Source organism: Equus asinus, chromosome 3 (assembly GCF_041296235.1).
Source record: "Equus asinus isolate D_3611 breed Donkey chromosome 3, EquAss-T2T_v2, whole genome shotgun sequence".
NCBI classification, from domain to species: Eukaryota; Metazoa; Chordata; class Mammalia; order Perissodactyla; family Equidae; genus Equus; species Equus asinus.
The window spans coordinates 122781835-122809808 of NC_091792.1; the positions used below are offsets into that span (position 1 = coordinate 122781835).

General features: G+C 34.8%; 1 protein-coding gene across 13 annotated transcripts in view; it reads left to right on the forward strand.

Moving 5' to 3' along the window:
• FRYL (FRY like transcription coactivator) overlaps nt 1–27974 on the forward strand; it is a 249723-nt gene that overhangs the window by 134897 nt on the left and 86852 nt on the right. For 8 of the 13 annotated variants that reach the window (XR_011502241.1, XM_070505921.1, XM_070505926.1 and 5 more), the window contains 13 exons: nt 1415–1494; nt 1880–1960; nt 4408–4576; nt 4870–4962; nt 11265–11363; nt 12159–12260; nt 15148–15192; nt 17671–17774; nt 17976–18084; nt 20693–20779; nt 24075–24246; nt 24704–24836; nt 27035–27142. Coding sequence is in view for 12 of the 13 variants with exons in the window: in XM_070505921.1 (XP_070362022.1) it covers nt 1415–1494; nt 1880–1960; nt 4408–4576; nt 4870–4962; nt 11265–11363; nt 12159–12260; nt 15148–15192; nt 17671–17774; nt 17976–18084; nt 20693–20779; nt 24075–24246; nt 24704–24836; nt 27035–27142 (1382 nt within the window). In the remaining variant the exon portion in view is untranslated. The remainder of the gene's footprint in view (nt 1–1414; nt 1495–1879; nt 1961–4407; nt 4577–4869; nt 4963–11264; nt 11364–12158; nt 12261–15147; nt 15193–17670; nt 17775–17975; nt 18085–20692; nt 20780–24074; nt 24247–24703; nt 24837–27034; nt 27143–27974) is intronic. The other 5 variants (XM_070505928.1, XM_070505931.1, XM_070505932.1 and 2 more) reach the window with 1 other exon arrangement.

Below are 27974 nucleotides of genomic sequence, written 5' to 3' on the forward strand. Positions count from 1 at the left end.
ATAAACAAATTGGTAGATCAGAATAGAGAGCTCAAAAACAGACCCACACTTATATAGAATGTATTCCAGTGGTGACCTGTGTACTCTTTGACCTATCAGTTCCTCCTTTTGGACTCTCTGATGGAACTATACAAGTATATAATGTTAAATGCAGAAGATGTATATTGTATAACGTTATATATGTTGGATATTGAAAATTTGGAATGAAATGTTCATTAACAGGGAGCTCATTAAGTAAATTAAAATGTGTATGCTGAGTATTACATGACTGTTAAAAAGTATAAGGAGTTGCTGTAAGTACTGACATGCAAAGATGTGTTATTCTTTAAAGTAAAAATAAGATGTGTGCCTTATACCTAGAATCTCAAAAGAACAAAACGAAACAAAAAACCAAGCTCATAGATGCAGAGAAGAGATTGGTGGTTGCCAGAGGCAGAGATGTGGAAATTGGGCAAAATGGGTGAAGGGAGTCAAAAGGAACAGACTTCCAGTTATAAAATAAATAAGTTATGGAGCTGTAATATACAGCATGACAACTATAGTTAATAACACTGTATTGCGTATTCAAAAGTTACTCAGAGTAACTCTGAAAAGTTCTCATCACAAGAAAAAAAATTCTGTAACTATGTATGGTGACAGATATTAACTAGAATTATTGTGGTGGTCATTTTGCAATATATGCAAATATTGAATTATTATGTTGTACACCTGAAACTAATATAATTTGTATGTCAATTGTACCTCAATGGGAAAAAAAGGGTGTGTTGGTGTGTGTAGGAAACCGTCTGGAAGGATATACAGCAAGTTGTTAATAGTGATTATAATGGGGAAAGGGGCAGGGGTTTTACTTTCTGGTTTAAATAGTTTGATTTCTTTTATGTATTAGGAACTGGCATGTAATTTTCAAAGAACAAAACAAAACAAAGAAGTTTAAATGACAAATTTCTAATACCAATAAAGCCATTAATAGTTTAAAATTGTTGGGTTAGTTGGTGTCCTTTTTGTTTTCTGTTCATGATAGAAAATGGATTTTCTGTGTGGAACGTGGGGCTGGCTCAGTCAAAGGTTGTTTTCCTGTAGATGGTGCAGAGAGTTATACATGAGTGTCTTTTTTAACTTTCTGACAGTAACAATTGTAACAACACTAATAATGACTGCTTTTTCCGCTACGTGGTCCATAGTTCAAGGACTTGTGATTTTGAAGCTAATATTCTTAAATCTAGAGGTTGTTAAATTTGACGAGTAACTAAATTCTTAGAGGAAATAATAGCATTCTTAGAAAAAGGGAAGATTGACTTCTTAGTAATAGATCATATCATGACATTTAGAATTGATTTAGTTGAGATATTGAGAACACTCAAAAGAGTTAGAACCCATTTAGCTTTTTCTTACCTGATAATTTTTTTTATTCTAGATTCCTGTTCATCCTGTGCCTGATCCCTTAGTTCATGAAGTTCTAAATTTAGCTTTTAAGCACTTTAAACATAAGGAAGGGTAAGTGAAATACTAACTAGGAACTGTTGCTTTTCTCTGCAGTCTGGGTTTAGACTCTTTAAGTAGAATTTGGATTCTCATTGATCATTTATTTATAGAGTTCAAAGCAATTATCTTCCTATCTTTATTGAATTCACACAAAATGCTTATAGGAAAGATTTTGTAAAAACAGTTCTTAAAACCATTGATTGGACTTATAAGAATTGGAAGGTTACATTTCATGGCAAATTAAAATCTAGAGATAGAAGAAAATTCTTGTGGTTTTTTCATCCCCTAAACGAATCTTCAGAGAAAATTATATAACACTCTGATAAGGAATTTTCCAATTTACTAAGTTTGTAGAAATATTTAATGAAATCTTACGTTTGTTCTCTTTTTATTTTAGATATTCAGGAACCAACACTGGGAATGTGCATATTATTGCAGATCTATATGCAGAGGTGATAGGGGTTCTTGCCCAATCAAAGTAAGTTTTAAAAACCACTGATTTTGATTTGCTTTGCGTTTTAGAATGCTTTATTACTAACTAATAGACACTGATAGTTTTAGAGCTACTATTTTTTTCATAGTTATTGTGAAATCTGCTCCACCTTTTATTACTCAACGCCTCTGTTCCTTAGAGGATTTTTAAGTAACACCCATACCTTAATTTTATAACCTGTTTTCATTTATTTGGGGTTTTCCATAAATGTCTGAATTGAGGAAGTCAAAAATTGCCGAAATAGTCAGAACATTACCTTGTTCCCTATTTTTACAATTCTATGAGAAGTGTTTTAAAATGTCTTCATTTTAGAACTTTTTACAGAGCTAATAATTACTTTTAATACTCTCCAGTTGAGTGTTTTTATTTCTGAAACAGCAACATAATGTCTTCCTTCTGATCATCTTATTTGTCTTAGTACTAACCAGAGTTTTAAATAGGTAGAAGAGATAGCAAAAAGGAAAAATAAAAGATACTGTATTACTCCATAAAAAGTGTTATTCATTAGGAGTTACACTCAATGAGTTGTGTTGAACTATCATTGTAGTAAACAATGAAACAAGATGATCTTTAGTATCTTGTGGTTGCTCTAAAGGCTGAGGAAGATTTCAAATTTCCTCTGTTGCTACTGGGAAATTTCTAAGGTAAAAAGTATCAGCTCACATTTTCTTGGATGCTATTTAGAGTCTTTGGCCCTGAAATCACCATCTGACAACATTTCTAAATTCTAAGAAGGCAAGCACAATTATTATTAATGTTTAGTAGGTTAGATTTTAATGTTAAGTAGTGTATTTTATTTTGTGTATTTTTTATCTTTTGTTCATACACTAGGGATCTTTGTCTAACCAATGCTATAGAACTTAGAACATAATTTGAGAATTTTAAATGATTCAGACATTGGCAGTAATATCTTAATCTCTCATTTATATTTAATCAATAATGAATCCCTGATCAGGAATATAGTCACAAAAACATAATATGAGCAATGATATATTTCCTTCTATGGCATAATAGTTCACGATATTTTAATTTTGATCAAAAATAAATTTCTATCAAGAATATAGATTAGAAATTCTAACTAATACATCAGCAAGTTGGGTCCAGGAGAACACTATATCACGACTAAGTTAAATCTGGGACATTAAGGATAGTAAATCCAAGTGGGCAGTAAATTTACGAAATGACACTCAGCCTCACTAGTCTAATTGTGAGAGAAATGGCACTTGGAGCACTGTTGAGGTGTTTTCCATCCATACGTATAATGAGCATGGGAGAAAACATGGATGGATCCACATTACGTGAGGCTGTTAGCATCGACATTTGAGGGGACAAGTAGTGGGGTGGTAAAGGGGAGAGGAGAAAGAGAGGCTAGGTGGTGTATTAGAATCTTGTGTATACATGTCCTTTGATTGCAGTGACTAATGATTATTATGAGAAAGAAAAATTAAAAAATAAAAGAAAAAACCCTTGGATTCTAATATTATTGCAATAGGAAGGTTTTTTATCCACTTTATATTTTCTTTATAAAATGGAAAAGAATACTTTAATGGAAAATGGTATCGTATGCTCCAAAACTCAAATGGAAATAGATAAGTAATATTTGCTATCCTGTATCTATATTTCATTAATATGTAATTTACTTTTTCCCCACTGTAGTCAGTGACCATTGGAAAGTATGCTTCGTTTGTCATTTTAACTTTCAGGAACTGGTTTCTCCAAATAACATTAACAATAAAATCTTTAGTTATTTCACAATATAGAGAAGGAGAAAATGAAGAATTATTGATTAATAAACTATCAGATATCTTTTTCCAATGTAAACAAGGGAAAAACTTAGTAGCCTTAACAGTTGTGGTCATTTACATCCAGGATGGTGCTCACATTTTGAAAGCTCACATTTGGATTCTTTAGCTTATTCACATTCTGAGACCAGCGTCCCTCAACTCCTCTTCAGCTTTCCTGCAGTGTAAGGGGATATTAGTAGCCTACAACTGATTGATTTATCTCTGAACAAATGTGTAGTCTCCAATCTGCTCTCCATGTAACTCAAATTTCAGACTCTGTAAAAAGGAACCTTAAAATTTAGAGACACTCTGATTTACATGGGGATGTTTTATGGGTGGATTATTTGATCTTATTTTTATGATGATTATTAATTATTAAATGGTAATGGTGCTGTATTGATGATATTATAGGAATAAAGAAATCCTGTTATTTCCCCATAAGGAAGTTCTGATTTTAAAATAAATGAACGGCAAATTTAAAATAACAAATAATTTTGTTTCCCTCTGAATGCTTTTCTGGTAATTTTGATGAGGGCAGAGAAAGGAGATGATGTTTAGATAAAACACCTTTTGATTTCAACGTTGATTATCATGGGGGAAATTGTGTTTTTAATTCACATTCAAATGATTTATCCATGTATATTAAAGGTTTCAGGCTGTGAGGAAGAAGTTTGTGACAGAATTAAAAGAACTGCGACAAAAGGAGCAAAGTCCACATGTGGTACAAAGTGTCATCAGCTTAATAATGGGAATGAAGTTCTTCCGAGTGAAGATGTATCCTGTGGAAGATTTTGAAGCATCGTTTCAGTTCATGCAGGTGATGGGCCTTCCCACTTGCAGTAATTAAAACTCACCTGACGGTGGTGGTTCTTGTTCGTGGCTTTTTGAAGAAGCAAAATGTATACAAAGTAATGACATTGTTGTTATTTCCTTATTCCAAATGTTAAGATGTCACAAGTATGAATTACCTTCTTTTTTCTTTTTAATATGAGCATGTTTTGACCTTTGCGTTTTGGTAAAATTGCAGAGTATTTACAAAATTATTGTGATATTAAAAATTCTTTAATCTTCCTCTTTCGTTAATCTAATGTACCTTTTCCCCCCCTCCAGGAATGTGCTCAGTATTTCTTAGAAGTAAAAGATAAAGATATAAAACATGCACTTGCTGGTTTATTTGTGGAGATTCTTATCCCTGTAGCTGCTGTAAGTATATTTTTATACTATATTTTGAAAATACCTTTTCACTGAAGATGCTACCACATGAAATACATATTCTTACTTTCTGGTAATCTCAGAGACAATGAAGCAGAAACTTGGAATGTAATGTGGGTATGGGGAAAATGGTTGTTAGACAAATAGCAGAAGAGCATTGATCAATCTTTTCATTAAAAGAACGAGCCCAAGCCCTTAAGATTCAGAGATGGAGTATTTGCGTCCTGGCAGTAATGGGTGCCCAGAGTAGCTCAATACAACGTGCTGCATTTACTCGTGACTTGTGCTCCTCACAAAATGGCAGTCATTTTAACAGCCTCTGAAGAATTTAAAAGTACTGTGACACATGTCCTGGAATTTACAGCACTGTTTAATGTTCTGTTCTATAGTCGCGATGCTATTTATCATACCTGTAAAAAGATGTGTTCTAAACTAGAAATTATGATTGCTATAATTATGATTGCAGTAACTTCTAGGGAAGCAGATTTATAGAAGCTTTTCTTGGTGTAAATGCAGTGTGTTATTCAAAAATAATTTTGCAATTACTAGTAACATATACTATAAGCAGGATTCTGTGATTTTAGATTACTTAGAGACATGCTCGTTTCTTTTTGTTTCCTGGGTTTTTTCCCCACTCAGTTTTTCCATATGATATGTGATATGCTACTCACTTTCAGTACACTACACATTACTGTATAAATTATATTCTTTTTTTATGTGTATTATGATTTTATTTTCAAGAAGACTTATGGAGGTAAAGTTGACCTGCAATAAATTACACGTATTTAAACTTTGGAAAGCAGGTAGTGTACATCTTCCAACTTTATGCTTTTTCAAAGTTATTTTGGCTGTTCTAGGTACAATATGACATGTATATGCCTGTGAAACCATCACCACAGTCAAGATAATGTACATATTGATCACACCCTAAAATTTTCTTCATATTCTTTTTTAATCCTTCCCTCCGACTCACCCGCCGTCTCAGGCAACCATTGATCTTCTTTTTATCCCTTTACGTTAGTTTGGGATTTCCTAGAATTTTGTAATAAGGGAATCTTAACAGTACAAACTCTGGGCCGGCCCAGTGGCACAGTGGTTAAGTGCACACATTCCGCTTCTTGGTGGCCCAGGGTTCGCTGGTTCGGATCCTGGGTTCGGACATGGCACTGCTTGGCAAAAGCCATGCTGTGGTAGGCATCCCACGAATAAAGTAGAGGAAGATGGGCGTGGATGTTAGCTCAGGGCCAGTCTTCCTCAGTGAAAAGAGGAGGATTGGCAGTAGTTAGCTCAGGGCTAATCTTCCTCAAAAAAAAAAAAAAAAAAAGTACGAACTCTTTTTTTCCAGCTTCTTTCACTCTGCATAATTATTTTGAATTTCAGCTGTGTTGTAGAGTATGTCAGTAGTTTATTCCTTTTTCATTCTGGAGTAGTATTTCGTTTGTATGGATATACCACAGTTTGGTTATGTGTTCATTTGTTTTTGGACATTTGGGTTGTTTCCAGTTTTGGGCTGTTACAAATAAATCTGCTGTGAACATTCATGTACAAGTCTGTGGATGGACATATGCTTTTATTTCCTTTGAGTAAATGTAGAGGAATGGAATTGCTGGACCAAATAGTAGCTTTAACTCTTAAAGAAATTGCCAAACTATATTCCAAAGCAGCTGTATCATTTTGCATTCCACAAGCAGCGTCTGAGAGTTCTAGTTCCTCCAAATCCTCACCAGCACTTGCTTTGGCCAGTCTTTTTAGTTGTAGCCATTGAAATAGGTGTGTCGTGATATCTCATTGTGGTTTTTAATTTGCATTTCCCTAATGACATGATTTTGAGCATCTTTTCATGTCCTTATTTGCCATCCATATATTTTCTTTGGTGAAATGTGTGTTGAAATCTTTTTTCCCATTTTTAAATTGGGAATTTGTTTTCTGATCAAGTTTTGAGAGATATATTTTTTATACACTGTGGGTACAAGGATTTTATCAGATAGTGCTTCATGAATATTTTCTCCTAGCTCTGGATTTGTCTTTTCATTCTCTTAACTAAGTCTTTGGGAGAGAAGTTTTTAATTTTGATGAAGTCTGATTTATCAATTTGTTCTTTTACAGATTGTGCTTTTGGTATCATACCTAAGAAGTCTACCTAACCCAAGGTTGCAAAGGTTTTCTCCTGTATTTCAGTTTTAGAGTTTGCTTTTAGGTCAATGATCCATTTTGAGTTAATTTTGCATAAGGTATGAGGTATGGATTGAAATTTTGCTGTGTTTTGTTTAATTCTTTGTTTTGTTTTTTGCATATGGTGTTCAGTTGTTCCAGCACCATTTGACCATTTGTTGAGAAGAGATTCTTTTCAAGTAATTTAGTTCCTTTGTCTGAGAAATTAGTTGACTTTATGTGTGTGAGTGTATTTCTGACTGTATTCTGTTCTAATATCTATGTGTATATTCTCACAGCAGTAGCACACTATCTTAATTACTGTATTAAGTTGAGAAGACAGGTGGTGTACACCTTGCAACTTTATACGTTTTCAATATTATTTTGGCTGTTCTAGGTCCGTTGCACTTCCATATGAATTTTAGAGTCACCTTAGATTAGAGTCACCCACCAATTAGAAAAACTGCTGGGATTTGAATGGGAATTTCATTCAATTAATAAGTAAATTGGGAGGACAGACATCTTAACATTGATTTTGGCTATTCATGAAGATAATGTCTCTCTCCTTTTACTTGAGTCTTTATTTTCTGTGAACAATGTTTTGTATTTTTCAGTGTACAGATCTTGAACATATTTTGTAAAATTTACCCCTAGGCATTTCATATTTTTATGCTATCTGGGTGTTCAAAATACTTTTCAGTGTGTATGTTTTATTTTACTTTTGCCTTATTGCACTGGTGAGGACTTTTAGTACAATGATAAATAGAAATGAAGAGAGCAGACTTCCTTGCCTCTTTTCACTTTGCTCTGAAATCTACTTTGTCTGATATTAATATAGCCACTCCAGCTTTCTTTTGGTTGTGTAAGGATAGTATATCTTTTTGCATTCTTTTACTTTTAATCTACTTGTGGTTTTGTATTTAAAGTACCTTTTTTGGTAGGCAGAATATGGTTTGGTCTTGCTTTTTTATCTAGTCTGTCAATCTCTGCCTTTCAATTGGGGACCACATTCATTTAATATGATTATTGATACAGTTATTTTAAATCTTTTATCTTCTGATTACGTTTTTTATTTTTCCCATCTATTCTTTGTTCCCTTTTTCTCCTTTTTTTCTGCTTTCTTTTGGATTAATTGAATATTTTCATGATTCTTTTATCTCCTTTGTTGGCTTATTAGTTATATCTCATTGTTTTGGCACTTTATTGTTTATGGTATACATCTTTAACTTATCACTCTCTACCTCAAGCGGTGTTGTACCATACGTGGGTAGTTATATCATACATATGCTTCCATTTCTTCCCTGAAAACTCTTGCAAGGTAGTAAGGTGGGACCATGAAGGGTTCACCTCATTTATTTTCCATTCCTTAGGGGTTACTTTCTTTTATTGACTGATATGCAGTGTTTTGCATATCATTTCATATATTTTGTTTGTTTTTTGTTTGTTTCAGATGGTAGGGTAAATCCAGCCCCCTTTACGCCATCTTGGCTAGAAATGGAAGTTAGTAACATTCTGTTTATTCAGGTTTTATTCTATTTAAAAATTTTAAAAACAAAATGGGGCCAGCCCAGTGGCATAGTGGTTAAGTTCACACTCTCTGCTTTGGTGGCCTGGGGTTGCAGGTTTGGATCCCAGGTGCAGACCTACACACTGCTCATCAAGTCATGCTATGGCAGCATCTCACATACAAAATAGAGGAAGATTGGCACAAATGTTAGCTCAGGGCCAATGTTCCTCAAGCAAAAATAGGAGGATTGGCAACAGATGTTAGCTCAGTGCCCATCTTCCTCACCAAGAAAAAAAAAATTTTTTTAATGAAGAAATTTATTTTCATGTTGAGAATCAAATTGAACTGTTTTGGCTTTCACTTTTAAATATTGAACTAATTGACTTGTGATCAATGTGTTCATATGTATGGGTATGTGGTGTTTAGGTCCTATCTTTAGAGCGTGTTTAGAAAAGGTGGACAGGGATTGTAAGAAAAGTTAAAAATTTAAAATATTAATGACATAGTAATTGGCATGATTTGTTTACCTTTCTTGAATGTTTACTTATAGTTAAATGTTTGAAGATTATTTTAATGGGTACAAGTAAAAGTCATGAATCATAGCTTTGCAGGTAGTTTGAGTCAGATAGCCCCCCACCCCTTACCCCAGTTCTTAGCCATGTAGTAGGTTCATTTTTATCATTTATAAAACCATGTCAGCTTTAGTCTATTATCATTAGTACATGTGCTTCAATTTCTTTTCCTAGAAATGGTTTGAATTACTGCCGATCTATCCCAAATTGTCATTTTTATTTACCCCTTGTCTGAAAATCTGTTTTTGCCAGATATCTAACTGGGATTAGGTTGTAGTTTTTAAGGTAGTTCATCAAAAGCAGCAGGTTATAGGAAAAAAGACCCTTGACAATTGTCCATTATTACTACATTGCCTAATTCTTCTTCTACTTCTTCTTTTTTTTTTTTGCTGAGTAAGATTAGCCCTGAGCTAATATCTGTGCCAATCTCCCTCCGTTTTTTATATGTGGGTTGCCACCACAGCATAGCTGATGAGTGGTGTAAGTCCACACCAGGGATCCGAACCCACGAACTGAGGCCGCTGAAGTAGAACGTGCTAAACTCAACCGCTGGACCACGGGGCTGGCCCCACCTTATCCTTCTTTTGTGCCATGTTTGCTTTTGTGGTTTATTTGTTTGCTAAGGTAGTCCTAACAAAGTACCACACGCTAGGTGGCTTAAACAACAAAAACTTACTGTCTCACAGTTATGGAGGCTAGATGTCTGAGACCACGGTGTTGGCTGGTTGAGTCCTGCCGAGGGCCGTGAGGAAGTCTGTTCTGTGCGTCTCAGCTAGCTTCTAGTGGTTTACTGACATCTTTGGTGTTCCTTGACTTAAAGAACCATCACCTGATCTTTGCCCTTCATCTCCACATGGCATTCTCCCGTGTGTATATCTTTGTCCACATCACTCCGTTTTTTCAAGGACAGTCATGTTGGAGTAGGGGGTCCCCCTACTCCACTATGACCTCATCTTAACTAATTATGCCTGCAGAGACCTATTTCCAAATAAGGTCACATTATGAAGGATCAGGGTTGGAACTTCAGTATATGAATTTTGTAGGGACACAGTTCGACTCATAACACCTGCCTCTGCACATAGAGCTCCTTCTGTCTGGAGCATTCTTGCCTCTCTAATAACCTCCCCCCTTTTTGCCTGGTTGGACTCTAGTTATTTATTCATTATATGTACTGAGTGCTTTCTGTGGGCCAGGGCCTCTTCTGTGCACAGGGAATACAACAATGATCAAGGCAGGAAAGACTCCCTGCTTTTAAGAGCTCCCTTCTAGTGCGGATAATAGGCAATAAACTAGTGTGTAAGATACGTAGATGGTGGTAAGTGTTGTGGAGAAATGTAAAGCAGGGTGGGGATAAGAATTACTGAAGGGATAAGGGGGTTGACATTTTAAATAGTGATTAGCAAAGACCATCACCTTGAAACAGATGGTGACAATTGAGCAAAGACTAAAGGGATGAGGGAGTAAGACATACTACACCTGGGAGAAGAGCTTCTTAGGCAGAAGGAACAAGCGCAGACGTCCTGAAGCAAGAGCACACATGATGTGTTCTAGGAACAGCAAGGAAGCTAGCCCTAACCCTAGCCCTAGCCCTAGCCCTGGCTCTAGCCCTAACCCTAACCCTCACCCTAGTCCTACCCCTAACCCTCACCTATCTGGTGTGGCTGGATCCCAGTGTAGGGGGCAGAGTAGTGGGAGATAAGGCCAGAGAGCTTAAACAGGAGGCTATTGCTATATTTCAGGTAAGAGATGCTGGATTCAGTTTGGATGTTACTTCCTTGTAGAGTTTTTCCATAGGGCCCCTTCTGAGTGCTCCAAGAGCACAGAGCATTTCCTCTTACAGTGTCTGTTGTACCACATACCTGTTCCCTTGCCTGTGTTGTCTGCCTGTTCGCTCAGGGCAGGGACCAGGTTTATTAACATTTGGTTATTTGGCACATTCTAGCACTTCAGAGAGACACTCAGTGAATTATTAACTAATTTCAAATCTTACAGAAAGTTCTTGTAATCCTTGCATAGTTTAATCTGTTTGTAACCATTTTCTTTTTGTGTTATTTTTTACGTAGGCTGTTAAAAATGAAGTGAATGTTCCCTGTTTGAAAAATTTTGTGGAGATGCTTTATCAGACTACTTTTGAACTGAGCTCCAGAAAGAAGCATTCATTGGTATTGAGAAACATTTCAAACCTTTACATATTCAATTAGGAGTTTAGTAATTGATTTATGAATTCAATGGAGATTTAAGATAACTGTAAAACTTGAAATTATAAAATATCCAAAGTATAACATGAGGGCAAATTTTGTATATTTTCTCCTGCTCTTTTTAAAACTTTCTATTCTTAATTTTTTTAGCTCTGCATTTGATAGGTTATTCAGACTTCATTCTAGGCATTTACCTGTCTTGACAGGTGCTTTAAACTGTATATTATAATATGGGAAAGGTGAATGAACTCTTACACTAAACCATAAATTCCTTGATTTTACATGATAATAAATTGCATTCTGAAGCATCAGATTATTTAGGAGCCATTGTCTGTCTGATTACATTGTTTCTATTCAGTGACTTAAGGCATTTCTTTCCACGGAACCGCTAATTTCATGTAACTTTGAAGGATTTTTCTGTGAATTTTTAGTTTCAGAAAGCGGAAACTTCACTGCCAGTCTGTCATCTCATCCCAGGGCCTATGTTCATAACCACTGCTTGAGAAAGTAATGAGTCTGGGGGGAAATAATAGCACATTTTAACTCAGGGAATTGTTACTGGTCAAGGAATTGTTTTTATGGAAAATTTGCCCTTTACCATTCTTTGTTAGATTACTCCATGAGATCCTATTTCTTATTACAAATGGGAAAACTGCATAAAAGAATTTTTGTGTGTTTAGGAGAATAAAAGAAATATAATTTACGAATCTAGTGCTTTTCCATGAAAAATGTTAATTCTCTTTTCCCTGTTTCCTATAGGCTTTGTATCCACTAATTACCTGCCTTTTATGTGTCAGTCAGAAACAGTTTTTTTTAAATAACTGGCATATTTTCCTACAGAACTGTTTGTCGCATTTAAAGGTAAGATGTAATCTCATTTATGACATGTAAATACTGATTGTAATATATTCACTGATGCATATACATTGAACAGTATATAATAAAACTTTCATTACTATTGGTACATTTGAAAAGAAATACTTTGCCACATATTTTATACATACTTCATTCCTTCTATAGGGAATCATGTATAGACATGAATGAACTTTTGATTGAAAATTTAGTTTGTCTTATTGAATGCAAAATTGTACATTTTTTAATGATTGTTTTTATATTATCTTAGATCTAGCACTATTTGTTAATAAATTCCTTTAGAATTAATTGTTAATTAATCCTACAAAACTTTCCATATACATATTTTGTGTTTTGTTTTGACAAAATTCAGTAATGTTGGCTCAAGTCTGAATAATATGAAAAAAGCCTTGATAGTAGAATATCACTAAAGGTACATTTAATGTAACTATGCCCGGACAAATCTACACCTGTGATACTGGATCCACGTGGATGTAAAAGCTCCTGAAATGATTCTGACTTGAATCAAGGGATAATTGTTACTAACACTGTTTGGCACATCCATGTCTGGTCTCTCTTAGTATTGAAAACAAAACTGTGAGATGGAAGGGTCATTTTCTTCCCAGGATGCTCTGCTACAAGGTCTACAGGATCTTCTTTCCTTCTGTGGATAGGAGCATAGTTAATGTCTGACACAGAACATGGGAATATTTCTCATCTGCGTGTCATGTGAATGCTTGATTTGAATACTGGTTTTGATATATAGACGAATATATTTGAAAATCTCTTACAAGTTATAGAAACATGGTAGACATGACATTTCATTTCCTGTTACTCCTCCAAGTTAGGATTAAGACTGAGAACCTTATACTTTGAAGATCGTGAAAGCAAGGCACAGATAGATTAAATGATTGTCTCTGGCCCTACAGCTCATTGTGGTATTGTGAGAAATAGATCTGGCTCTTTCCCACTTTAGGAATGATCTGTTGGACAACATTATCCTATATATATCTTTTTCATGATTTTATGTATCCTTTTCAAAAATGCCTTCATTTCTTAGTAAGGTATATATTAAAAAAAATCTAAGTCTTTGAAAAACATTTTTGGCTATTTTCTTCCTAGACATGCGTTGATATTATTCATGTTTGGATGAGAATTGATATATTCTCTTTACTTTATTTATGAAAATTCCCTGGACCGAATCAAGCGGACTAAACTCTTTATGTCATGCAACCAGAAAATGTTTTATTTAATTAATTACATTATACTGTTTTCTGTCCTTCCTTTGATAATTGATCATTTTCTGGGTAGTAGGATTTTTCATGCTTTGAATAGAATATTTTAAGGAATGCATTTAAGTGTTTTCTGGAAGGTTGCTTTGTTTCACGACAATTCATACTTTTCTGTTGCTTGTTGGAATTTTTTTATATATATATACGTTTCCACCTAACATATTTGCAATTCTTTCGCAGTACCTTAACTTTTTTTTTTTTTTTGTCTTAAGGCTTTCATTTAAAATGCTCTGTTTTCTTCGAACCCTTACCTCCTGTTAAATATTTCTGGCATATTGTCCATTTTCATTAATGGCTATGTCAATCTGCCAGTCTAAAGGAGATAAGAGCCCCTTAGCATGAGTATTTGGAATATAGTTGTCTTGGCCATTAACCCTTAACTTACATTAAGGCTCTATTCAGCAGAAATTTTATGAATTGGCTCCTGTTTCTTGAGTTTTAGATACTGTGGCTCTGCTGCAGAGTTGAGGTAAGGATTTGAGCATTCAGGGGAAAACTGTGCTAGTTATCTGTTATAAAAGGTATAATTTATTTGTTTTATATGTAGGAAAAATTGGTCCAAGATAAAGGCCTTACCTAAATTTATTTTGTTTTGAGATTCAAGTAATCTCTTGATTTGAAAAAAAATCTGTAACAGCTTTCCATTTTTCAAAACTACTACTTCTTAAAACTGATTTTTATTAATATTAACTATATACTAGATTCTCTAAATACAGTATCTCATTTAATTCTATCTGTAATGGAGGCTGAGAGAAGATAAATAAGTAACCCATGTTAGGGAACCAAAAAGTGACAGAGATAGGATTTACAACTAGGTCCATGTAGTTCCATAAGCTTTGCTCTTTCTGGTCCACCATGTTACCTTTTAATGTACTATGAGAAATGTCATACTGAATATTTTAAGAAAATATTTTGGCTATAATTCTGGGATATTAAGGCATTATCCTCTAGAGTCATAAGAATAAATATGATAACATTTTCAAGGCATTTTAAGACATTGTGCAATTTTTTAAAGATTACCATACCAGTTTTTGAAGTTGGTGACCATGAAAAATGGGCTCTAGTCCTATAGGCCCATAAACAGCATGAGAGAGCATCAGCTTATTTTCACAGAAAATGTGAAATCTGTTATTTTTGTCCCAAACAGAATTTGGTAGTTTCCCATTCCCCTATCTTTATATCAATTGAGGTCATAATGTAAAAAATGATTTTAAAGTTTCTAAAGAAAATTAGAGAGAGGGAGAGAATAATAATAAGAGTAGATATCATGTAGAAACAATTTGAAGATTTTTTTCTGCAGTGTATGCTTATTTTCTTTTAAAAATTTAAACTAGTTTGAACTCAAATGCAGTGCTTTGAGAGGAAAAATTAGGTAGTTAAAAATTTTAACTGTTTTCTCTTAGTTTGATTATTAAAATGTGTACCGTGATGCCCAAATTATAGGATTTTTTTTCTTAGTGTTTCTAGCCACCATGTTGGAAATTTCAAATTTCTTCTAAATAGAGACCTTGGTGAGGAGCTGTCTTGTTTTGTGCTTATTTTCATCTAACATGCATGTGCTGCATCTCATGTTTATGTTTGCTGTCTCACATTGCTTTATTTAGATGCCATCTAACAACAGTATCAGAAAACAAATAGAAACACTCCAGGTGAGTTGTGTTGATGTTACAAAGTAAAATATCGCTTTATCTCCTTTAAGTGTGGCCTTTTTTTCTTTACCCATTGTTGCATTGCATGTCTAATGTATTTATTCAAACCTGCTTTTCATATTGTAAAAGAAGAGTAGCACACAGCGGGAACATTCCACAGGCTTAATAGTAATGTGACCCCAAGAAGATGAATTTAAGAGAGAGAAATGATAATGGATGTTGATTCTTCACCAGAGTCCTCAATTTTAAAATATTCTATTTAATTTAAATTAGCTGTTATAAATGAGAGTTTTAAAAACATTTCCAATGAAATTAAGGAGACAGTAGCTTAGATTTTGAATATGATTTTGATGTATGACTTTTTAAAACTTCTATCCTTTTGGTTTGGGTTTTAAACAAATCACTTTGTTTTTGGTTCACAGTAGAAAAATGGGGAAGAAACATTAAAATGATTGCTGCCAAAGAGCATATTTGACATATCAAAACTTTATTGTATATTAGTACTATTGGATTTTAATTTATATAACAATCTGATTATGCAAATTAGACCAAAATTGTAACTAGGGAATTATATGTCTCCGTTTAAGGCTCAGATCAATTTAGGATGTTTTTATTATTCAGACATGTATAGCAGCATTATAGTGACTGAATAGATAATTAATAATTGATTTTTATCACTTTTCATCTTGTTTTGGCATTGTTCAGTATAAAGTAAGTCTGCTTTGTAAACATAGTAGTCCATCTTGGAAAGCTTGAAAATCAAGGGTTTTTTTTTCATGCCAGGTACCTCAGCACTTAAAATAAGATAATCCAAATATGTCATTAACCATTTATATGAAAATAGTTTTTATGTGGAATTGGACTTAAATATTTCAATATACAATTTATTATATATTAATTGGTATTGATCATATTTTGAATATATATTATTTGGAGTATACATAAAACTAATTGAACTTATATTTTGATATCTGATATCTTGAACTAAATGATAGGGAAGAAAATACTAGAAATAACTTGGTTGTTATTAGTAGCATACATACACTATATGATACTTTATATGTTACTTAGTTCCATTAGTAAGAAATTAACAGAGAACGACTTGGGGAGTGTTGTTAAGATTTGGCATCATTATGGATCTGGAGGGAGGGATTGATGTTCAGACTCTGACCAGCAGAGTAATTGACATTTCATTCTTAATTTTATCAAATCTTCGTATAGATAGATGTGCAAAATTATATTTTCTAGAGGTTGTTTCTTTTTATTTGAAACATCCTCAGTTGTTATCTTTTTGCATTGCTTTTAATCTTACAGAGTAGATGTCCATTATTCTGTATCTTAAGAAAACATAAAATAGAATGACTAAATTACTTAGTATTTTAAAATTACCTTTTGTCAGTTGCTATATAATAGTCATTTAACAATTGTTATTTAACATTATAGAATAATTGTTTAACAATAAGAAATCCTCCAAACCAAATTAAATCAATGCTAATTTATAGCAATCAATGCATCCTACAGCCAATTAACAAATGCATAAAGGGTTTCTCCTAATAAAAGGTGATTATTAGGTGCATTTTCAGAATTCACAATTTAATCTCATTGCATGACTCTGGTCATTTGAGAACTTCACTTTTTGTTATAGCTAGTGTGAAGAAAAAATTTGCTGATAAAATTGTGATTGAAATGGAATACTTTTCTGATCCTAAATAATAATAATCTAAATAATAATGTTTTCATTCTAAGTAAAAATTAAAGGTCTAACACTTCACATTTGTTGAGCATTTAGCATGTGCCAGGCAGTGTTCCAAGTGCTTTTCACATAATAACTTCCTTAATGTGTGAGGTAGGTACCATTTCATCTCCCTTTTACAGATGAGGAAATTGTGTCACCACTGATATATAACAGTGCCCAAGTATGGGGGTTGGCCAGTCGTTCCTAATTTCAGAGTCCATGCTCTTCACCCACTATCCCATATTCCCTCTTGTAAGGATAATCACTCAATATTTTGCTTTATTTCACAAATACATATATCTTTAGTAACATTTGGTGTTCTAAATTTTACTGTGTATGGGCTGCAGTGAATTCCAAAGGAGTAATCCTTCCCTCATTCTACCAGTGTTGTGTGAACCGTTTGCCATCAAGTAAGTTGATGTGTATGTAATTTAGGAATTATTAGAAATGATAATATAAGTCTGATATTTTACTGTTTCATTTTGAGAGTATCAGGAATGGCTCAGAATTTCCTTATCTATGGTTACTTTTGAGCTATCTGTACTTACTGTATGCCAAATATATATATATATATATATATATATATATGCGTATACATATATATTTAAACCTGTTTTAGATTGAATCCAAAATGGGGGATGGGTGAGGGCTTTTAAGTTTTGACAGAGAATGCATTTGATCTTAAGTGATTGCAAGTACTTAAAGAAATAAGTTTATTTTTATTCTCTTTTGTTTTTAAACAGAATAAAGATCCTAAAATGTCTCGAGTTGCACTGGAATCTTTGTATAGATTGTTGTGGGTTTATGTAATTAGAATAAAATGTGAAAGCAACACTGTAACTCAAAGGTGAGTGCCTTTGTATTAAAGTGTATTTAAAATAAAATAAAATCTTGGTAAAAAAACAATCACATGATTGGAATTTTAGTGAACATTATAATTACCTTGAGGGAGGAGTATGAATTCTCTTGACCTATTATGCAGAGTAAGAAGAATGGTTTGCTGTTCATTTCATTGCCTTATTATGACTAAATCTTTTTTTTCTTATAGTCGTCTTATGAGCATAGTGTCAGCACTTTTTCCAAAAGGTTCACGTAGTGTGGTTCCTCGTGACACACCTCTCAATATATTTGTGAAGATTATTCAGTTCATTGCTCAGGTGAGTGCTTCACCTCATGACACATGTACACATGAAGTTACAAGAGTACTCTACTGTAGTAACGTGGAGTTTTAAAACTTGTTACACATCTAAAAGCATGATAACAAAACATTTATTAATATTGAATAGTGAAAATAAAAGTATGCTTTAAAAAGTAAGAAATAAAAGATGCTAGGGCCAGCCCTGTGGCCAAGTGGTTAAGTTCTCGCGCTCCACTTTGGCTACCCGGGATTTCTCCGGTTTGGATCCTGGCCACCGACCTGGCACCATTCGTCAGGCCATGCTGAGGCACCACCCCATATAGCACAACCAGAAGGACCTACAACTAGACTATGTACTGGGAGTCTTTGGGAAGAGGAAGAAGAAAAGAAAAGCAAAAAAGAAGAAGAAGATTGGCAAGAGATGTTAGCTCAGGTGCCAATCTTTGAAAAAAAAAGATGCTATTAATTTTTTGTGACGATATAAATTTAAATCATTAAGCTACACACTTGGAGAAGGAAAGGAGACCCACAAGTGGAAGCACTTAATTTAGGAAAGGTCAAGAAAGTGTCTCTGATCCTAGTGTTAGTTCATTTACTAATTACCTCCTGAGTATCTCAAAAGATTTTTGGAAAATTATTCTCATAGTCCGCATTAATGTAGGTTCTTAGGTACAGATACTGGAATCCACTGTAGCTAGTTGAACCCAAAGGGATCTTTTAAGGAATATAGATAGTTCATAGAATCACTAATAGGACTAATTTGAATGATTAACAGGAAATTGCAGAATTGGGCTGTCAAGGAAGCTTCTGCCTCTGCCACAATCAAAAAGCTGCCAAATTAGGAAGTCACTACAGGTGCTTCAGCATCGTTCTCCTGCCATGATCCCCATCAGTAAAACCTTCCTTCCTCCCTCCTCCTCTTCCTCATGTACCCCTGTTCCCAAAGATTCGCATGAGTAGGGTCTAAATACCATTTGGCAGGGTCTAAATCACATCCTGCAGCCTACTGTTATAAGGAATCCCAGGAAATACCATTTTAGCTTCCTAGCCTCTGCAGTAAAGGAAGGTTTATTACAAGGGCGTTAAATGGGTGTTGAGTGAGCAAATCCAAGGTTTTGGTCACATTCCCTTTTGGGACACGAGCCCTGGAGAAACATAGGTAGGGTTATCTTCTCAATTTGGGAAAATAATTTGATTCCAGAATATTCATTGCATTCTCTCTGAACTAAAACTGTAACAATTTAGATTATCCATAGTGTAATTAATTTGGACAGTGAATAGGAATATTTAAATAAAATTAATGTATCTGTTTACTGGAGCACAAACCTAATGATAATTACTTATGTGTCAATAAGATGAATGAAAGCAAATTGTGCTTTAGATCTACTGTTCAGAAAACTTTTGCCATTAAGATGTCTCTCTTCCCCCTTTTTTTCTCTGGGAACTTACTGACTCCCTTGGGTTTAATCACCTCACATGAATACTGCACCAGAACTATACAACTCCTCTCAAACATCAGTTAATCTTATCAGTTATTTTTATTTATTTATTTATTTTTTGTCTTAGAGGTTTCCTTCCTGGAGCCCTGTTCTTTCTGTCCCAGTATGAACTCACTGCTCGCTAAGCCTGCTGCAGAGCTATTGTCTTGGGACTTCCTGTCATCATCATTCTGGGAATTCCTTCACTTAGATTTTTTATTGTTATTATTGAGTTCATAATAGTTTACATCATTGTGAAATTTCACTTGTACATTATTCCTTGTCTGTCACCACCTAAGTGCTCCCCTTCACCCCCTGTGCCCACCCTCCAGCCCCCTTCCCCTGGTAACCACTGAACTGTTTTCTTTGTCCATGTATTTGTTTATATTCTGCATATGAGTGAAATCATCTGGTGTTTGTCTTTCTCAGTCTGGCTTATTTCGCTTAGCGTAATTCCCTCCAGGTCCATCCATGTTGTTGCAAATAGGATGATTTTTGTCTTTTATTCTGAGTGAGCAGTTAGAACTTGGGCACTTGGATTGCTTTCATGTCTTGGCTATTGTGAATAGTGCTGTAATGAGCATAGGGGTGCATACGTTACTATGGATTGTTGATTTCAAGTTGTTTATGTAGATAGCCAGTAGTGGGATGGCTGGATCGTATGGTAGTTCTATTTTTAGTTTTTTGAGGAATTCCATACTGTTTTCCATAGTGGCTTCACCAGTTTGCCTTCCCACCCTTGGTGTATGAGGGTTCCCTTTTATCCATGCCCTCTCTAACATTTGTTATTTTTAGTGTTAGTGATTATAGCCATTTTAACAGGTGTAAGGTGGTATCTTAGTGTGGTTTTGATTTGCATTTCCCTGATGATTATCCTTCTTAGATTTTGACTATGACTTTGGTGAATGAGTATTTAAAATTTTTGTCCTATTGGTTGGGGTATTAAACACATCATTTGATAATTAAATAATATATTTATAATCATATTTTTAAATCTTAATTCATTTGTATTTTTCTTCTGTCAGACTAGGTTTATGAACTTCTTATGGGTACAGACCTGTGTTGTTGCCATTATAAGTGCAATTTTTAACATGATATCTAACGTATAATAGTAATGAGTTATAAGGATTTATTGTTTTCTTTTTCTAGGAACGTTTGGATTTTGCAATGAAAGAAATAATATTTGATCTTCTCAGTGTTGGAAAATCTGCTAAAACTTTCACCATTAATCCAGAGGTAGAAAAATTATAATGTAGTAATGTACTATCTTATACAATTTTTTTGTTTTATTTCTTTTTTTTAGAGCACAGTTTCTGGAATCAGAACTCTTAGGCTCAAATCCCTAGTTAGAAGCTTTACTTGTAACTACAAGTGTGATCTGGGACAAGTTATTTAACCTTTCTGATCGCTGGCTGAATGGTTTATTGTAGTTTTAAGCATGGTAGAAGACAATTGAGAGAGGAAGTTTTCAGAGTTGTGGAAGTTGTAACATGAGCTCAGGTTTCTTTCACTTCAAATGACTTATATTTAAGATATTCTTTAGGGGCTGGCCCTGTGGCCGAGTGGTTAAGTTCGCGCGCTCCGCTGCAGGCAGCCCAGTGTTTCATTGGTTTGAATCCTGGGCGCGGACATGGCACTGCTCATCAAACCACGCTGAGGCAGCGTCCCACATGCCACAACTAGGAGGACCCACGACGAAGAATATACAACTATGTACTGGGGGGCTTTGGGAAGAAAAAGGAAAAAATAAAATCTTTAAAAAAAAAAAAGATATTCTTTAATAAATACTGATACAACACTTATTGAGCACCTAAAGTGTGTTGGGCGCTGTTTTAGGTGTTAGAGACAAAACAGACAAAAATCCTTTTCCCCAGATGGAGCTTACAATAAAAAAACAGACCAAAAAAAAAAATGTTATTTCCTACTTTTACGGCCTTGTTATTCACTAGTGAACTCTAATTCGCTCTGTAGATGTTAAATTGAGATTGTTTACAAATATTTTGCAGGAGCCAGCCCCGTGGCCGAGTGGTTAATTTTCTGCTCTGCTTTGGCACCCAGGGTTTTGCTGATTTAGATCCTGGGCGTGGACATGTCACTGCTCATCAGGTCTTGCTGAGGTGGCATCCCACATAGCATAACCACAGGCACTGACAACTAGAATATACAACTATGTACTGGGGGGCTTTGGGGAGGAGAAGACGAAGAAGAAAAAAAAAATATTTTGCAAACTAACTAGCAGAATCTAACAACATACGAGAATATAAAAAGGCAAAATAAGGTTATCCTTTTTCTTATTTCTTTGAAATTACTATCCTGGTCCTTCTCATAATCAAATCCTAAGATATGTATTTATGTAATTCACAAATGGATTAGAAAGCTATTGAAGCTTTTCATTTGTAGGATTTTAAAGATCAGTCAGTAATTGTTTCCAGATTTTTAAAGTGAGCAGACGTGAGTGTTTTTATAGATGACATACTTAACATGCTTTTCAGCAAGAAAAATTACATAACGAAAGACATTTTCTTGAACATCCATTTTCAAAAATATTCTCTCTATTGAAGAAGTTTATTTCTGACAATGTTTTCTCCTCGCTGAAGCTGTCATACTAGGAATAGAAAAAGCGTCAGCTCTGCTCTTTTGTTGTTGTTACTCATTTAGGCTTACTTTATTAGGATTATCTCCAATCTGTATTTTCTTTTCAGGAATCTTTTTAAGCTTATGAGAGTTAGTTTAGTTAAAGCCAGATAAATTATCCATTAATCCATTTAATCAAATACTTGTAAATTGCAACACTGAAAGAATGAGTAAGTGCGGGCACCTCTGTGAACCCCAGTGCATTGTGGAGCTGTCCATCTCCCTCCAGGATGTCTTCTCTGACTATGTATTGTGACCATCTGATATTTAGACCAAGGGAGGGCACCATTACTGTGTCATATGTAAAGATGAGTAAAGCTTAAAACCTTAATCTTATTTAGGTAACAAAAAATACATAAATAAAAGTTTTACTTTCTCTCTGTATTCCAGTGAACTATCTTGCACACCCACTGGGATGCACATACCCATTTTAGAGATCACCGGTGTAGGTCAGTGATAACGGCAGCTTGGGCTGAAATAGCATGGTACAGATGGAGAGAAGATCATTTACTGAGAAAAGAAACATTGAGAAGGGATTAAGTTTGAGGGGAAAGTGCATTTGGTGTGAGCGTATCTAATCTGGGGTATCTTTTTGACATTCAAGTAGAGATGTCAAATGAGTCTGAGAGTCTGAGTTCAGAGAAGTGAGGCTTAAAATTAGTGGGTGATCTGGTCCTGGTGGTAAATGAAGCCATGTATACACATGAAATTACTTCAGGAGAGAATACATAATGATAGGAGAAGGCAGCCTAGGACCTTGTCTTGAAGCAGTGTAGCATTGAACATCCAGATAAAGAAGGCTAAACCTGAAACGTGGGCAGAGATGACGCAGCCAGCAGTGGCATGGACATATCGAAGGAAGGGAGTGTTTCAGGAAAGAAGGATTACTTGACAGTGTCCTGTGCTGCTCAAAAGTCAAACAGGATGCAGGAAAGGTGCCCACCGTTTGAGCAGAATCGTCACTGATGAGTGAGAGTTGCATCAGAGGAGTATTATGGGGAGGGCTTATTCCATTAAAGATAGTTGAGGACAGTTAACAGAAATGGAATATATTCAGTTGAAAGGGAAATATTGAAGATACAAGAAAGGGAAGGGATAATTGATAGTGTAATGTTCTTGAAGAAACAAGAGCAGATGGGATTCTAACAGCTGGGAAGACCAGCACCCCCTCATCTGCAAGGAGAGCAAAGGAGTGGGGAAGGAGGTGCAGATATAAGTAGACTGGTATGTATTCAGGTGCGAGATTGAGGAAAGGTGATGGTTTTTTCTTTCTGTAAAGTAGGAGACAAATCATCTGGCGAGAGAGAAGGAGGGGATGGTAGGAGTGTAGGAAAGTTACACAAGGACAGAAGAGGTTTAAAATAAGCTTTGTGGAGAATAGGAGAGCCAGTTGACCTCTGAACTGAGTGGGTGGCATTTGGAAGTTTGATATTAAAGCAAACTCTAATGCCTGGACTAGTTAAAAAATACTGGACAGAAAGGTTAGTTTTCCTGCTGTCCTACTTCCATCCTGCAGTGTTACTTGATGAGATGTTTTTAACATGAAAAAAAGATGTTTTCTGGGGGGCTGGCCCCGTGGCGCAGTGGTTAAGTGCACATGTTCTGCTTTTCGGTGGCCCAGGGTTCACTGGTTCGGATCCCAGGTGCAGACATGGCACCGCTTGGCAAAAGCCATGCTGTGGTAGGCATCCCACATATAAAATAGAGGAAGATGGGCATGGATGTTAGCTCAGGGCCAGTCTTCCTCAGCAAAAAGAGGAAGGATTGGCAGTAATTAGCTCAGGGCTAATCTTCCGCAAGAAATAAATAAATAAATAAATAAACATCCCCTTTAAAAAAAAAAAAAGATGTTTTCTGACACTCTGACTTCTTTATTTTGGAACTTTTTTCTCTGAAGAGAATGAACATAGGCCTCCGAGTCTTCCTGGTAATAGCAGACAGCTTGCAGCAGAAAGATGGCGAGCCACCAATGCCGACGACAGGGGTCATTCTTCCCTCGGGAAACACTCTTCGTGTAAAGAAAATTTTTCTCAATAAAACCTTGACAGATGAAGAAGCAAAAGTCATAGGTTAGTGTTAACTGGAATAAATAAATTGCTTTGTGTTACAGTTTAATATTCTTTTTTAAAAGCTTAGATCAAATCTAAAATGTGTGTATTTGCCTAATAATTGTTATTCTGGTATAAAGAGTGATACAAAAATGAATACATTTTTGATAACACCTATATGTCTTCATGTTAGGAGTCTTCTGCTAAAATCCTTATTTTTTGAAAGATACTATTCACTGCATTTTGTCCTTCCTTCAAATTAATTTTAGTTCTCTGCATAATTTTTACGCATTTTTCTCCAAAATGCTGAAACTGATCATCAGGGATAAAGTATATCACAGTCGAAATTCCTTCTTTTATAACAATAATAATCTAATGTCATTTAAAGATTAATAGGCTTTTATTTTTACAGAAGGTAACTGTAACTATTCTTTATCTAATATCTGAAATTTTATAACTGTGAGGTTTTTTCCCCTAGGAATGTCAGTTTACTATCCTCAAGTGAGAAAAGCATTAGATAGCATTCTCAGACATTTGGACAAAGAAGTTGGGAGGCCAATGTGTATGACTAGCGTGCAGATGTCTAACAAGGAGCCTGAAGATATGATCACGTATGTAATAAATTATTTTTCTTCATTGCTGTTTCAGTTTTCATAGAAAATATAGATGATTGATTCTTGCTTACTGATTTCCTTCCTTTCTCTCTGGAGTTCTCCTGTATTGCCAGCTGCTGCAGCTATTCCTTCCACATGCTCAGTTTTATTCTTTAAAGTGCTGTCAAACTAGAAGAGACAGCAAAAGTCATCCTGGATCCCAGTCTAGTTTGTTGTCAGTCACAAAGCCCTGTAGTTATTCCATGAGCGATAGATAAATCCCAGTTAACCCATGTGTGTCTGGACATGATTGGTTTATTAAGTCAAACAAATGCTCTTATTTTTAGAGCCCTGATAAACAACAGCAAAAAAACCCACAAAAAAACCTGAATATCTCCTGGGAGCCAGGGGTACAGAGGGGAATAATGTATGAATGGATTTTCAAAACAGTACTTTATCCCACCCTACCCCATCCCCAGCCTTGTCGCTGCTTGTCATCCCAGCATCTTTGTTCTTTACTGTTAGGAACTTCGTCCTCAGGAGGATGCATTTTATAGCAATAACTTCTTTTATTTGCTAAGAAGTAGCTACATATTCTCTATAAGGGAGGGCATTTTTTTTAGATATTAATATCTGCATTATAGGTCTTAGATTAGCAAATTGGATATTGGATCTCTCAATTTAATTAATACACAGTTATTATGTACTAGTATATGCTAATATCTATGAGAGTTTCTCTAATGTGAAGGTTTTTTCCTGCGTTGCTTCTTCTGGGACATCTTCATCCTTTTCGTCACAACCACTTTCCTCATTTATGTCAATAAGTTTGCCCTCACTAAGTTCCTCTGGCTGCCTATGTACAGTCTCCAACGATAGCAGTGTCAGCATTGCCCGCTCAGCTATTTCTTCTGTAACTCCATTAATGTTTGATTCCAATTTCACTACCAGTGACATCACTTTCCTTTCTTTGCTGCACTTTAATCTTTGTTGGCCAGTTTCCTCTTTTGATTATCCATTGTTGTAAAATGTCACCTGAATTTATTGCTGGAGACAAGGAAGCAACACCACTACGCACTTTGCTGTGTGTGAACCGAATAACGTGCAGATTTTGAAAAAAGTGACGTGATTGTCCCTGATTATGATGTACATCTGTTATTCACATCATGATTTGTGGAATGAAGAGCCAACGGGGAAGCTTCTTTATGCAATTACTTATAGTTAGCATGTAGTAACTGAAAACTGAACCATGCTTTGGGGTCTGGTGTTATTTAACTAAATTGTGGTAACTAAAATTCATGCATATTGGAACCATGCAAAGAGAAGACCGACTATATAAAATCTCTAAAAGTGGGTAGCAAGCCCATTGCCACTATAAGGAATACTGACCCAAAATGCTTAAAAGATTCAAATTCTTTTCTACATGAGAATTATTTTATTAGGCCAACTAAAGAGCAATTTAGATAAAATAAATTACCTTAAAACCTCACCTTGAAATAGAGACCAAAATAAAAATCAGTGTATTAAGAGGTTAGATATTTAAAATAAATAAAGTCATTGGATAACTCAAAGAAAATAGAGTAGAATAAAATTGTATTAAGCCTCTGAAAGAACCAGAGAATTTTCAAAAAATTGACACATTTTATTACATAAAAATTTTAAATATGTATGTTTGGGTATACGTGTTCGTATGTCCTGAAGTAAAATAAAAAGACAGGAACAGGCAATGCCAACAGTGGTTTATGAGAATATGTGTTTTCCAAGACCCTTGTTAGTAAATGATATTAAATGAAAAAAATCTTTTTGTTAATTTTCTAGGCCCCCCCAAATAACCAATATTATTTAGTGTTATTTAATAATTATTATTTATTGAAGCCTAAATATTATAAATTTTATTTATTAATTTGAAATAACTGTATCATAATTTACCTAAATAATGTTTATTATTTTAACATAATAGTTCCTATGCTTATTTTCTAAATCCTGAAAACCTTTTTTTGCCTGCTAACTCTGTCTTTTCCCGAGTTATCTCTGTAGTCTTTTGCCCATTTATAAACTGATAGTTATTTACTGGATTTGTGTGCACTCTTTTTATATTAAATACATTAAACTTTCAGAGATGAGCTCCTATTTTCTATAGTTATTTTTCCAAGTTTGCTTTCATTGTTTAACATATACAATACACTTCTTATTAAGTCCTGTTGTGATTTATTTTTCAGGGGAGAAAGAAAACCCAAAATTGATTTGTTTCGAACTTGCATTGCTGCTATTCCAAGGTTGATTCCTGATGGCATGAGTAGAACTGACCTCATTGAATTATTAGCAAGGTAAATAAGAATTGCTGTTTGCTATGTTAATTTTTCTTTTTTGATACCTTTTAATTTCTAGCACAGCCTTGTTACTGTTATGAAAAAAGTAATAATAAAGACATTTTTAATCCTTTATTTGATTTACCTTCTCAGCTCCCATTTTCTCTTTTATGTTTTGTTAAACACGTTCTCCCCACTCATTTTTAACTTTTAAATTTTTGGATTCCCCTACAAATCCTATTTTTCAATTCCCTAGCTTTCCATCTAGTACTGTTTCTTGGGATTTATGGAACCCATCATCCCCTAGCATGTGAGCCTTATCAGGTATAATGATACCCATTAGGCAATTAATTATTGTGTTGACTCCTTCAGTCATTTCCTTTGCACCCAGGGTGGTGACCAGGTCTCCTTTGCACTTTTTTGTTATTGTAGTCCCCACAGGGTTCAGGTTTGTGTCTCTTTTTCCTCTATTTGGCATGTCATATCTCTATAAAATGAGTAAATAGCATAATAACCAAACTGAAATACTAGCTCCCAAAACTAATTCTAAGTTGAGGTGATGGCTTATGGAAAAACTGGTTTGTTGATGTATTTAGGGATTCTCTTGGTAAGGAGTCAGCAAACTTTTTTCTGTCAAGGACCAAATAATAAATCTTTTAGGATTGCAGATCATATGGTCTTGGTCACAGCTACTCAATGCTGCCTTTGTAGTACAAAAGCAGCTGTAGACACCATGTAAAGAGACGGGCGTGACTGTGTTCCAGCAGGCGCCTGGCTGGATTTGGCCCTTAGCCATAGTTTGCCAGCCCTGCCCTAAATGAAAAGCCAAGTAGATGACTATCCTAGAGCA